The following is a 13,562-nucleotide window of genomic DNA, read 5'->3' as shown; positions in this document are numbered from 1 at the left end:
ATCAGAGGTGAATCCAGAGCTACTCAGTGAACCAGGCACATTTCTTTTCCATGTAGGGTGAAGAAAGAGAAAAACAAAGAATTAAATGTCATTGTCAGAGAAAGGCTACCAATCTCTATTTACCAAATGCTAAGTTGGCTGAATAGGCAGATTTTGGTTACATGAGTTATTCCAACAACAAAAAAATGCCTTTTTGTGATTTTCATATTGAAGTATGTAGGGGTAAAATGATATATGCACTAGGAATTTCTTTGGAATACTTCAGTATAAAAAAATGGAGGATGGGACTAGGGATGTGGCTTAGTGGTACAGTGCTTGCCTACCACAGGTGAAGCCCCAGGTTTGATGCCCAGAGTAACAACAAAGTGTAAGGTGCTAACAAAGTATGGTAAAAATCATGGTAATTGTTAAATCTAATAGGTAAATGGGGTTTATTACACTATTAGCTTTCACTTCATGTGTGTTTGAAGAGTATCATGCTAACACTAAAAAGACAGGGAAGGGCCTGGGATTTAGCTAAGTGGTGCCACTGCCTGCCTTGCAAGCGCAAGGTCCTGAGTTCGATCCCCAGTACCAAAAAAAAAGAAAAAATAATGAAGGAAGCAAACACTATACTCCGGTTACTTGACGCTCTCATACCTTTCAGGTTGTTGAGAATGTCATTGGCTTCCTGTAAGGTATTTCGTCCCTTTTTAGCAGCTTCTTCAGCAAGAGCCTTGGCGGCATCAGCACGGGCCAGGAGTTGGTCAGCAGTCTGCAAAGGCACAGCAGGTCAGAAAAACTGTCCAAAGCCACCCCCCTGCCCTCTCCTGACAGACAGCTCAGCTCAGACGCTCTGCAGCACACAGCATGCAGCACACAGCATGCTGGGCTCTGGTGTCAGCATACGCCACCTCTGAGCACTCTGCGGTTGCCGTCTCTGCAACTCTGGTACCATGAGAAACACAGCTTTACCAGGATGGTTTCACTTGCCTCAAGAAGTGAAGCAAGCTGAAAATAAAACCAACCTGCTGCTCAACTTTTCCACTCTCCAGAAGTTTCTTTACTTCCAATTCCTTCCCAATCATGTCTTCTCTGAGGTCCTCATAATCCTTTAACTTCTGATCAATCAGACGGTCCAAATCGGCAGCTTCTTTCTTTATTTTATTTGCTTCATTCTATGAAAAAGCAAGTAAGAGTATTACTTTTTTTTGAGGGGGGGGGTACCAAGGATTGAACTCGGGACTCTGCACTTGTAAGGCAGGCGGCAGACCCACTGAGCTAAATCCCCAGGCCAAGATTATTACATTTTAAATGAAAAAACTAATGAAAAGCAAGGTGGGAACTCTGTAACACTTAAATGTTCAGTTGCTATTTTTAAAAGAATAGCACAGATCAAGATTTTGTGCACCTTTATTTTTAAATTGAGGTATACTCTACACACAGTGAAATTCTGTGTTTACATGTAGTTTGATGAGTTCCGACAAATATATTTACCTATGTAGTCAATACCTCAATCAAGACAGAATATTTCCATCATCCTGAGCTTCCCCTGTATCCCTTTCCATGGCATGTCTCCCCCTCTCCCTTCCTGCAGTTGCCACTGTTCTGATGGTTGTCATTGTAGAGTAGTCTTGAGTATTTTCAATTTGAAATATATGGAATCAGACAGTATGTATATATCTGAAGAGATCTAAAAACTCTTAGGATGTCAACACCCTCACACACAGAAAGTGAAATTTTGAAAGATATACTGAAAGATACAGATTCTGAAAGACAAAAACAGCAAATTTCAAGTCTAATTCTTAATGCAAAAATACATTTATACAGAGATTTGTATAAGGAAACATGATTACAGTATAGATCTGAAATAAAATTCTAGCAACCCCAAAATGTTTGACCTGCCACAGAACATCCTAATACAGTTCTTTCATTTGAAACATCCTGGTTTTTTTCATTAAGTTTATTGGTACATTTTAGGTATAAAATACAGTTACATTCATCATTGGGATCTTGTACCTTTACATGATATATCTTGGTTCTTATTTTTTTCCCCATTTCCCTGCCCTCCATTCACCCCCTCCACCCTTCCCTATTTACAAAGACTTTGTTTCCATTTTTTCCTTTTCTCATATTTTTTCTTTTCTCTTTCCTTTTCCTCTACCCTTCCTACTTCCCCTACTCCTTTAGACCTTTTCTTCCTATTTCACATTATCAATTATACCATTTGAACCTTATTTACACTTTTAGTTTCTCACACCAGAGAAACTATTTGGTATTTACACATTGTCCTATTTATTTCACTTAAGAGTACCGTCTCAATGTGCATCCAACCTTTTTTTATTACTTCCCAAGTATCCAGCACACAGTGTCTGGGATAAGAGTCTATATGCATTGTGCTTTAAGTAATTCCAATAATTTATAATTTGGCTATATGTGCAAGATTCAGGATAACTCATATTGCCAAAGTACCCCTCACTATTCAATGTTAATAATAATCTTTATAGTCATTAAGATTAATTATAGCAAGATTTTTTACCTTGATGAGTTCTACTGGTATACTTAAAACAACTCAATGAGTCAGCTGAAGGGGTGATGGGGGGGACGCAGGCCATCAGACGGGCTCTTATAGACCAGAGGGGTGGGGATGTGCATGATAGCATCAGTGACAGCTGGCACAGGTACATACCTCCAGTGTCTCTGAGTCCACAGGGGCCAGCTGAGCCACACTGGCATAGATCTCCACAGCTTTGTCACCTGCCCGCTTAGCCTCCTCATGGACGCGGGCAGCTTGCTTTTCTAGATCCTGTGAGATATTCTTTGCTTGTTCATACCTAAGGAACAAATTATATGATTTAATAAAAAGATGGCTGGTTTTAGCATATTAATGTTAACCAGATTCAATATAGTTTATATCACTATGACAGTATTCTCAAAATTCCCAGAGACCCCTGTGGTCAGGTTCCAGTACCCTCCCATCCAGTGTGTGACACAGGCCTGAGAAAAAAATACATTAAGAAACAGAACTAGGAGAGAAAACGGGGTGGCAGGATGACCAATGCCAGTGCTACCGACAAAGGCCTTGGCCAGTCCCAGGCACTGACTTTTATTGGCAATCAACTGGGGTAAAGGTGATGTGTGGTTTCTATGGAAATTAATGTAAACAAGGCTCATGAAGGATAAGACAAAGCATTCTCGAATTAGGAACAGAATAGACAAAATATATGGTTGTAATTAGAACATCGTCCTTCTAGTCTGAAGGTTTTAGTTGTAGGAACGGAATCTGTGTGCAAGTTACTCTGACCTTGGCATGTAGGCTTCAGTCAGACTCACTTCTATAAACAAGCCAATTGTGGGGTTAACTCTTTACAGTCTGCTTTGTGCATAATCAATGTTACAGTCCTCTGCACAAAACCTCAAAGGAAATGTTACATTAAAATGCTTTCATTTAATACCAACATTTAGCTGAAATTTACATTTCATCTCATCACTTATATTTATAACATACAATATGTCCTATATAGGTTGAGCATCTCTGACACCTAAATTTAAAATGCTTCAAAATCTAAAACTTTTTGAGTACCAACATGGTGCCACAAGTCAAAATGCAGGCAGTCAAAATGGAGGCAAGCCAAAAATATTATACGGAATTTTAGGCTATGTGTATAAATTACATATGAACATAGGTGAATCTTGTGTTTCGACTTGAGTACCTCACATGATATAGCTCATTATGTATATGCAAATACCCCAAAATCTGAAAAAAGTCCAATATTCAAAACTCGTGCACCAAGTATTTTAGATAAAAGATTCTCATCTTGTAATTTCTTTCTTTTTTTTGTTACTGGTGATCGAACTCAGGACCTTGAACTTGCAAGGCAGGCACTCATCTTGTAATTTCTTATTTTAGACCTCTTTGAAGATTTGTAGTTCAAGAATGTATTCTCTATATCCTATTTTCTGTCTTCATTTATGCAGAATTTTAAGCACCATGACTAGCCTTGTTACCATTCTCCAGTTATTGTAATTGGATAAAAAAATCTCTGTGGCTCCATAGTCCCTTCTCTAATTACTTTTCTATTTCAAAAGCTTGATTAACAAAAGAAATCTTATTGCATGAATGCATAGCCTGAATCCACATCATTTAATTCTTTATTGAGCTGGTGTTACTTACAACAATATTGAAAGGACTGTAAGCCACCTTTAAATTATACTCACTTCCTATTAAGCTCTTCAATCTCAAATGCTGTCTGATTTTCTCCTGCCAGGGTCCTCAAAAGCAGATTATATGCCTCAGTAGATGTATCATTGGCTGTCTTTGCCACTCGTACAATGTCATCAGCCTCTTGTTTATGGCTGTACATGAAAGAGAAAAAGTAAATCATGAAGCAGACCATCTGACAGGGAAAGAAGAAAAGTTTAAGTAATTTTTATTTTATTATACAGAATCTGCCCAAAAAATGCATGTACATTTCAACAGTTCGCCATACTAATAAAAGTCTGGAACTAATGGTCACCACTTTGAGGACATTTTATAATTGCAGAGGCCAAAGGTAACTTGTATTAACCTCACGATGTCTCAATAAATTTAGTATTAAAATATTTATATGTTTTTCTTTTCCTGATGCATATATTTGTTATGGCTTGTGTTTAGATGTCCCCCCAAAGCTTTTTCAGAGGTGGCTGGGGCTACAGTGTGTGACTGATTCATGGTACAATGCTAGGATTAAGGCTGTGAGTGCTATCCCCCCTCAGGGAGGGCAGCCTGGATACAATGTATGGGACAGAAAGAGGCTTGGTGTTGAGTTACTTGTAGTTTGTCACTTGCTTTGCTACCTTCTGCCTGCCATGAACTATTTCTCCTCTGTGATGCCTGTCTGCCGTGCCACCCTGTCTCGGAGCCAGCCAATTACGGACTGAAACCTCTTTAAACTGTGAACTAAATAAACCTTTCCTCCTTTAATTTTGGGTTTCAGGTATTTCGTCTCACCAATGAAGAAAAGTAACTGAGACGACATTTTTGAGGGCAGACTCTGTATATACATATACCAACTTAGGCAGAAATATAAGAATACTGAAAAAATCTCATGAATTTAGAACTTTGCAATCATTCTGGTGGGGTCAAGTTTATGAATATTACTCTCTAAACTGAGAATGGATATTGTCCACATAAATTAGTGGTATAAAATTTTTAGGTACAAATGTTTATATTTAAATATAATTATTTAAGACTAATTTACCAATAAAACTGTATGCTAACAAGAAATCATTTAGTCATAAACATAAATCTCAGGACAAACTGTAATCACTTTTTTTTTTTTTGGTACTGGGGATCGAAGTCAGGACCTTATGATTGTGAGGCAGACATAGTGCCCCTGAGCTAAATCCCCGGCAGGACAAATAGTTATTAATAACAATCTGCTAGTCTAGTTCAGTTGCTACATAGTCTTAAAACAGCTTGGACTATTCAAGACTTTTCACATGTAACCTGATTACTGGCAGGAAAAGCCCCTCAACGACAAACTGCAATGAACATGTCAACAGGGACTCTATAGTCAAATAATGCATTTGAGCTGGATAAATGCTAAGGGTTTTTCCATTTCTAAAATTTCATGTTATAGTGTCACAATTCAGGACACTGTCAAACTACAATATGTGGCCATTCTTTTTGTCAAAGTAAACTTTTGTTCAAAATCCCTGTATGAAGCTCACCAGAACTGATTTATCTCCAAGACTTAGTTTTCTTGGGAGTTTTTTCATAATGTGGTCAGTTATCTTTTCACAAGAAAATTCAGCTATTAAACCATGAATACTCTATAAACTACATTATACAGCTTACAAATTCACATTTACACAGAATAGAAAGATAGCACATGTGAAAGCAAGAAGTCAATATAACTGTTGTGGACACTGTGACTAAAATTCTACCCTAAGGCCTAATTTATAAACCCCATCCATGAGGTCTACTAACTTCTGCAATGCAGTCAACAAACATTTACTGAATACCTACCACAGGCCAGGCCCTGAGGCTTTAGTAGTGAGTAAAATAGACAAAAATGCCTGTCCTAATGGAGCCTATATTCCAGCAATTTTGTTTTTTAAGATCTTTTTAACTTGAAGCCTTCTATAATTTAAAACCTTCTAAAGAGATTACCATAATAAAAAAAATCTTTAAAAACTCAAGAATGAAAATGGTCAGTTTTCTTTGGCTTATTTTCAACTGTACTATACGCTAGTAATATTTTCTACTGAGATTTGAAAATTGTACATTTTTATTGACAAATATAAAAATTTAAATCAATAATTAAATTCTACAGTTTCTCAGAAACCTATTAACTGTAAGGTTTTGAAGTTAAAAATCTAAAAATGGTGTGGTTTTGAGATATGCAAATATAACGGCACTTCAAACTAATCGCACTCTAATAAAATAAATATTTAATTTCAAAATAAAAGGAAGACGGGACACATTTCAGAAAGGTGAGCAAACTGTGCAGTGGAAAGTGTTTGTGAGATGACGCAGGACCACATGCACAGAAGGAAAGCTGCACCCTGACAGCTAGCTGGGGGTCAGCATGTTACCGTTCTGCGAGTTTTCGGGCCTCCTCTGCCAAGACAGTCATGTTGTTTGGGTCCCCAGTTGATTCTGGTTGAGTGATTGACTGAAAAGGAAATAAAACATTTAGTCTGAAAGGACTGAATTGTTTTAAATTTCACAAAGCAAGGGTCAAAACTAACTTTTTATTAGGGTTGGGGGCAAAAAAGTGCTAATTTTCAGCGGTCTTTATTTAATATCAACACTTTTCACTGAAAATTATTGCTATTTTCAATGAAGGATAAAGGAAGATGAAATTGCTGAGTACCAATGAAGGAACAACAACAACAACAACAAACCTAGGTGCTCCTATGGTTTTTTTGTTCTGTTTTTGGATAAAGGGTCTTGCTATGTAGTTCAGGCTGGCCTTAAACTATGCAACCCAGGCTGGCCTTAAACTATGCAACCCAGGCTGGCCTCAAACTCACAGCAATCCTCCTGCCTCCTCAGTGCTGGGATTACAGGCGTGGGCTACCACACCCAGCCAATTTTAATTCTGTCTGTATTGTTACATGACAAACATGAGCAATATGGTTTTCTTGCTCATAGAACAAGAAGGGAGGAGCTGAAGAACCACTCCACTGCCATTAACAGACTTGCTACAAATGATCAAAGGGCTCCCCCAACCCTAACCCTAGAACTTCCCAATCATTTACCACATTGGCAACAGCAACTTTTGCTTTCTCCAGTTCTCTGGAAGCGATTTCAATCAGATGCTCTGTGCTCTCTACTCGGGCTCGCGCCTGCTCAGCCAAGCTCCCAGTCTCTTCAATGGTATTCCGGATATTCTGTAAACGGCTAACCTGGCTGTACAGGGTGTTATTCACTCTCTGAAGTCGATCCATCAAGTTCTGGTCTACATCTGAATTGTGAAGAAAGACCATAAATTATCTGAAGGGAGACTAACATCCTGCATGAAATCTGAGGCACTGTGTATTTTTACTTTTCAAAACAGCATCTTTGTGACAAGTTTTCCATGTCCTCTCACACCTTCACTGCTACATTTCTCACACCAGGCTCCAATTATATATCTCTCCATCCCACTTAACTATGAGCCCCTTTCTTTTTTTTTTTTTGGTACTGGGGATCAAACTCGGCACCTTGCGCTTGCGAGACAGGCGGCGGAACCACTGAGCTAAATCCCCGGCCCTGAGCCCCTTTCTTGGTCCATTTTTCTTTTGACTAGGGACTGAACCCAGGGCCTTTACATTGAGCTACATCCCCAGCCCATTTTTTATTTTTGTAGCACCGGGTGTCGAACTCAGGACCTTGTACTTGCGAGGCAGGCATGGAGCCACTGAGCCAAATCCCCAGCCCCCCATTTTTTATTTTGAGACAAGGTCTCACTAAATTGCTAAGGAGGCTGAGGCAGGAGGATTGCCAAGTTGACCAAGTTGAGCTCAAACCTGTGATCTTCCTTGCCTCAGCCTCCCAGAGTGCCTGGAAAGGCATGAGCCACCATGCCTGGCAAGTCCCTCTTTCTACTCATCACTATATACCCACAGTCTTACACAGGATTAACAAAGAGAAGACAAGTGAGGAATGTCTGATGAAGGAAAGATTGATTTTGATATCCAGCACATGTCAGATTTAATCATAAATATATGAAATTGTTCAAAAATTCCACCAGTCCTGAAAGCTAAATATATTTTAAAACAGAAAAATCTATGTTTAAACAGATGTTGAAGTATGGCAAATTCAACTCATTTTGTATTTTAAGTAGACTTTTGGACTATCCCTCCCCTTTGCTCTGCATATCTATGTAATTTCTTTCAAACTGATCTCTGCTTCTAAATGATTTTTCAAATGGTCCTTTATTAGTTATGTCTATTAAATTTAAACCTTATACTTGGGTCCTGAAAAAGCAAAAGATAAAAGTACAAGCAAAAACAAGCCAGTCAGTATTAAATTTTCATATGTCATGAGGTTATATTCATATACAAAACCCATCATATAATCCTACTCAAAACTGACCAGCTTTTGGAACAAAATGGAGAACCTAGAACCAACTTTCAACAATACTACTAAGAACATTCATGGAAAAGGACAATCTTTTTAATTAATGGTGTTGGGAAAACTAGATATTTACATGCAGAAGAATGAAACTAGACTCCTATTATTCATTAGTTCATTAGTTACAAAACTCAACTTATGAATTAAAGACTTAAATGTAAGACCGGAATCAATGAACTGCTAGAAGAAAACATAAGTGAAATGCTTTATGACATCTGAATGGGCACAAATTTTTTGGACAAGATCCCCAAAGAATAGGAAACAAAAGACAAAATAGATAAATTGGAATTATACCAAACTAAAAAGCTTCTACAGCATAAAGGTAAGAAATAACCTATAGAACGAGAAAAAGTATGGGCTAATTATACATCTGACCAGGACTTGATATCCCCAATATGTAAGGAACTCCAAAAACTCAATAGCAAAAACCCAAATAACCTGATTTAAACAGAGACAGTAGACCTAAATAGACATTTTCAAGAGACATAAACACAACCAACAAGTATATGAAAAAAAGTTCAACATCACTAATTGCCAGAAAAATATATGGAACAGATTTATAAAATATTTTAAATTTGAACATCAAACAGTTCTTGATATTTTGGAAAATTATCTTCTATTTATTGTATCTTAAAAGCATAAACTTGATGGGTTGGCTTTCAAAATATTGTTTGAAAAACAAAGTAATTCATATTCCACAAGTTGTTTAAAAAGTGATAAAGAAATTTATAAAACTGCAGTAATTAACTTTGAATTAGGAGCCACATCACAGATTTACCCACAGTTTACTTGTATGTACCTCTGACATCCTGGGCCTCACGAAGGAGGTCCATAACCTCTCTCTCTGCTTCCTTTAGTCTATCCTCAAAGGCTTGATCTGTCACCATCTCAACCCCAGTTCCAAGGTTTGCTATGAGACTCTCTAATTCCTGGAGTTTCACTCGATGATCAGCAACCTAAATATGTGGAGGAAAGAAAGGAAAAGAACTCAACTGTACTTCCTGCAGGAATGACAGGGGCACTCTATGAATAGGTCTGTACGCTCCAGATTATGTCTACCTGTAAACAATTGACAAGGGCAGTTCTTTATTTCTCTGACTTCAAAAGAAAGCTTTCAGGACCACTACTTTTAACTTTAAACATTGCCTGTTGACAGTTTTTCAGTTCTGATTGTTCCCTTGAATATTAGATTGCTGCCTTAATTTTTCCACTGGGTTTTCTGATAAGTATCTCAAACTCAATATCCAAATTTATATTTCTTAAATCTGTTCTCCCTGGGCTATCTTGGAAGAAAATGTCTCTAGCTACCTTGAGCAAAAAACCCAAGCCCCATCCTGATTCTTCTCTTTCCCTATCCTTTCCCAATCCTGATCCAACCCAATCAAGGTTTCTTCTTTTGCTCTACTCTTAACTATCATTCTTTATACAGCAGTCAGACTACTCCTCTTAAATAACAAACTAGATTCCTAAGCTTGTAAGAGTTTCTTCGGTACATTTCCATCAGATTAAGGGTAAGACATTAATTCTTTATTACAGTCAGTGTGGCCCTATGTAACCTGTCCCCACCAAGCTTTCCAGTCTTATCATAAACTACTCTCCCTTCCGCAGGCTCCAGCCACACTGTAGCTTCCAGGCCTTGTACATGGGTTCCCTCTGCCTGGAACAACCTGCCATTACCTCTTATGTGGCTCATTCCTTCTCATCCTTAAGAGCGCACTATATAGGAATTTCCTTAGAAAAGCCTGTTATAGAGTATTATTTCCCAGTTATTCTCCATTTGTTATTCTTTCTAGAATTTATCTCAATATTTGTTTATTTATTTATTTATTTTTATTTTTGCCTCCAAACTGGAATGCAAAGTCTTTGAGAATGGGGCCCATATCTGTCTTGTTCACCCTGTGTCTCTGGAGCTTAGCGTATAGTAGGTTTCCAATCAATGTCTACTGACTGAAGGAATGCATGGTTGACAGCTCACCTTATCCTTTACTAGTCGGTAACAAGCTGGACACTCCTGGCAGCCAGGCCAAGACCGATTGTAGAAATAGTTCTCTTCACACTGGTCACAGCGGTTTCCCACAAAGCCTTCTCTGCATTCGCAGCGACCATCGTCTTTGCACTGGAGTGAAAGAGACCCCTCCGGATGACAGTCACAAGCTGCAGAACAAGAGAAAACAGTACATAGTAGGTAAAAAAAAAAAAAGGGTGCATTTTTGTTTTTTGTGTTTTTGGTACCAGGGATCAAACTCGGGTCCTTGTGCTTGCAAGGCAGGCAGTGGAACCACTGAGCTAAATCCCCGGCCCTTCATTTTTTTCTTTTTTCAAGACTCATAACAATAAACTGATTGTAATCATTGTAAGTAAATTTATTTAAAAGGCCTACTTATGAGAAGTTAAATGATTAGGCTCCCTTAGCAGAGAAGACATACTTTTAAAGTAAAAATAAAGTGTCCATCCTTTGGGGCACATTTCATGTTACTTAATAGTTACAGAAATCATTAAACTAATCAATGCCCTTTCCGTGCACTTCAGGAATTCATCTCTACCTTTGACTATCCTCTGCTTAGTACTCCTCTAAGAACTAAGAAAACCCAAATGCTAATGCTTCTCTTGCTTTATTTTATAGTTTGTTTACTCACTTTGTTCTCTGAGCTGAGCAAATGACTTCTGCTACATTCCACAGGAGAAATGAAGGAATTCAGAATTCAAACTGTTCTGAGACCTAATTCCAAGCAAGTGTTTATGCCAAGGAGAAGCAGATGTTTATACGCAATAGTACCAAAAGGGCCCCAAGGGTGGGAAGCAACTGCAGCCAGTAAGTCAACAAACACAATGGGAAAAGAATCCTTCCCTGTTTCATTCTTTCCACTAGGAATGCCATCAATAAAAAAGTTTCGTTAAACACAGGGGGCAAGCTCAATAATCAAAGGGAGATTCTTCTTTGGAAAAAAGGAAGAATCAAAAACACCATAAAAGAAAATACACATAAGGTGGTTGCAAAGAAACCAGAGAAGCCCTTGATTTCCAGAGTTTTAGAAAAGAACATTATTTCATGGAAGAGAGCACCCATGATGACTTAGGCACAACCCGGACTGTAAGCCAGGTGGCTAGTCAGAGGTTGTCAAAGTCCTTTCTAACTAGAGTCAGAATAGACTCAGGGTTGCATGACAACAACACGCCTTACGTTTGCAGCCTTCAGGCCCAAATCCAAAGTGGTTGACCTCACAGCGCTCACAGTGTTGACCAGTGATGCCAGGCTGGCACTCACACTGGCCAGAACGGATGTCACACTGCCCATTAGTGGAACCCAAAGCATGGCAGTCACACCTGAAAACAAACACAGGACATTTCTCAGGTAAGAAAAACGGACCTTAAGCAAAAGTTGTATTGTTTTTCAGCACAGTACTGGTGTAATCTCTATCAGAAAACAGTACGTTAAAGGTTATGACAACAGAATGTAAAAGGTTATTAAGACCTCGAAATTCAAGTAATTTTTATGAGTGCTATTCAGGACCTCCTTTTCAAGATTAACACCACTACTGGTATTCTAAACTAGTGCTGCAACCAGGCACTCAGACTTCCTAGGCTGCAACCTAGGAGGGTTTGATTCTAAGCATCCCAGAAAAAACCTTGTACGTTTTACTTTAAAAATGTTGCTCAGCTGATTCTGAAACAAGTGGAGCCACTGTTCTCCATTCCTTTGTCCCACTACCTTAGTTACAATTCTCTAATGTTGGCCCAAAAGGATGCATTTCCTGCATTAGGTATTCAAATCATTTGGAACAAAATCAAGTCAACTATTAAGTATAACTTAAAAAAATTCACTTCTTGCAATATAAAAAGTAAAGATGACTTCCACTAAAGGCACTGATGTCTCACCTCTCACAGCCTTGCCCACTCTGCAGGTTGTAGAAGCCAGGGTCACAAGCACCACAGTCGCGGCCAGCCACGTGAGGCAGACACTCACACTGCCCGGTCACAGGGTTGCAGCTCCTCTGCTGCTTCACCGTCCCATATGGGTTACAACTGCAGGCTACAGAAGACAGAGAAAATCACCAGAGAGGAAGACTAAATAAAACATAAACCACTCGAACAGATCCTTTACATTTGTGCTGTGCCATACAGAAGCCACTGGTCACATTCAGCTGTGAAGCATCTGAAATGTGGCTGACTGACCTGGATTGAGATGTGCTGTAAATGTTGAAGATGTGCTGTAAATATTAGATGTTGAAGATTTAGTGTGGGGAAAAAAGGATATACATTTCATTAATTTTTTACTGGTTATTTATTAAAATAATATATTGACTATGTTAGGTTGAATAAAATATGTTAAAATTAACTTTTTCATGTTTCTTCTTACTCTTTTAATGTGATGACTAAAAAATTTTAAATTATATAAATTTAAAACTGCAAGTCACACTGTATTTTTTTTTCTTTTTTCTTTTTTTTGGTACTGGGGATCGAACTCGGAACCTTGAGCTCGCGAGGCAGGCAGCAGAACCACGGAGCTAAATCCCCGGCCCCGTCACACTGTATTTTTAATGGACAGTACTGCACTAGACCAAACTACTGAACAGTCCAAGAGACACAGATAAATCACAGAATAAAGGAATATAAAGCACCTGACCAATGGTTGATTACCTTTGCATTTGTCTGCTGGATTGGGAGCCAAGGGATTTCCAAAAAATCCATCTTTACATCGATCACAATAAAAGCCAGCAGTATTATAGATGCATTTTAGACACTCTCCCGTCAAGCGATTGCAGTTTCCCACTGCGTTGGGGTCAATGTTGTCATTGCACTGGCATGGGCGGCAGAGCCTCACAGGGCCACTGTTACCCTGGGGGTCTCCAAAGTAGCCGTCATCACAGAGCTCACATCTTTTACCTGGGGATGACACAGTCCGCTGTTATGAGAGAAAGGCCTTGGACATCTCTGGTACTAGGTTACCACAAGCAGTCTAGTGTATTTTTCAGATATG

The 13,562-nt window shown here is 38.6% G+C and overlaps 1 protein-coding gene across 1 annotated transcript in view; it reads right to left on the bottom strand.

The window, feature by feature from the left end:
• Lamc1 (laminin subunit gamma 1) overlaps nucleotides 1-13,562 on the bottom strand; it is a 129,949-nt gene that overhangs the window by 10,511 nt on the left and 105,876 nt on the right. Inside the window, exons 14-24 of the mRNA XM_004862821.4 lie at nucleotides 13,223-13,468; nucleotides 12,461-12,614; nucleotides 11,766-11,908; nucleotides 10,560-10,738; nucleotides 9,384-9,540; nucleotides 7,228-7,433; nucleotides 6,559-6,638; nucleotides 4,198-4,335; nucleotides 2,669-2,813; nucleotides 1,008-1,157; nucleotides 640-754 (exon numbers count right to left, since the gene is read on the bottom strand). Of these exons, the coding sequence (XP_004862878.1) occupies nucleotides 640-754; nucleotides 1,008-1,157; nucleotides 2,669-2,813; nucleotides 4,198-4,335; nucleotides 6,559-6,638; nucleotides 7,228-7,433; nucleotides 9,384-9,540; nucleotides 10,560-10,738; nucleotides 11,766-11,908; nucleotides 12,461-12,614; nucleotides 13,223-13,468 (1,713 nt within the window). The remainder of the gene's footprint in view (nucleotides 1-639; nucleotides 755-1,007; nucleotides 1,158-2,668; nucleotides 2,814-4,197; nucleotides 4,336-6,558; nucleotides 6,639-7,227; nucleotides 7,434-9,383; nucleotides 9,541-10,559; nucleotides 10,739-11,765; nucleotides 11,909-12,460; nucleotides 12,615-13,222; nucleotides 13,469-13,562) is intronic.

The sequence above is a fragment of the Heterocephalus glaber genome, unplaced genomic scaffold (assembly GCF_053883595.1).
Source record: "Heterocephalus glaber isolate CG9 unplaced genomic scaffold, H.glaber_assembly_v1.0 deba00001600, whole genome shotgun sequence".
NCBI lineage: Eukaryota > Metazoa > Chordata > Mammalia > Rodentia > Bathyergidae > Heterocephalus > Heterocephalus glaber.
This window is presented reverse-complemented; position numbering and strand designations above follow the sequence as displayed.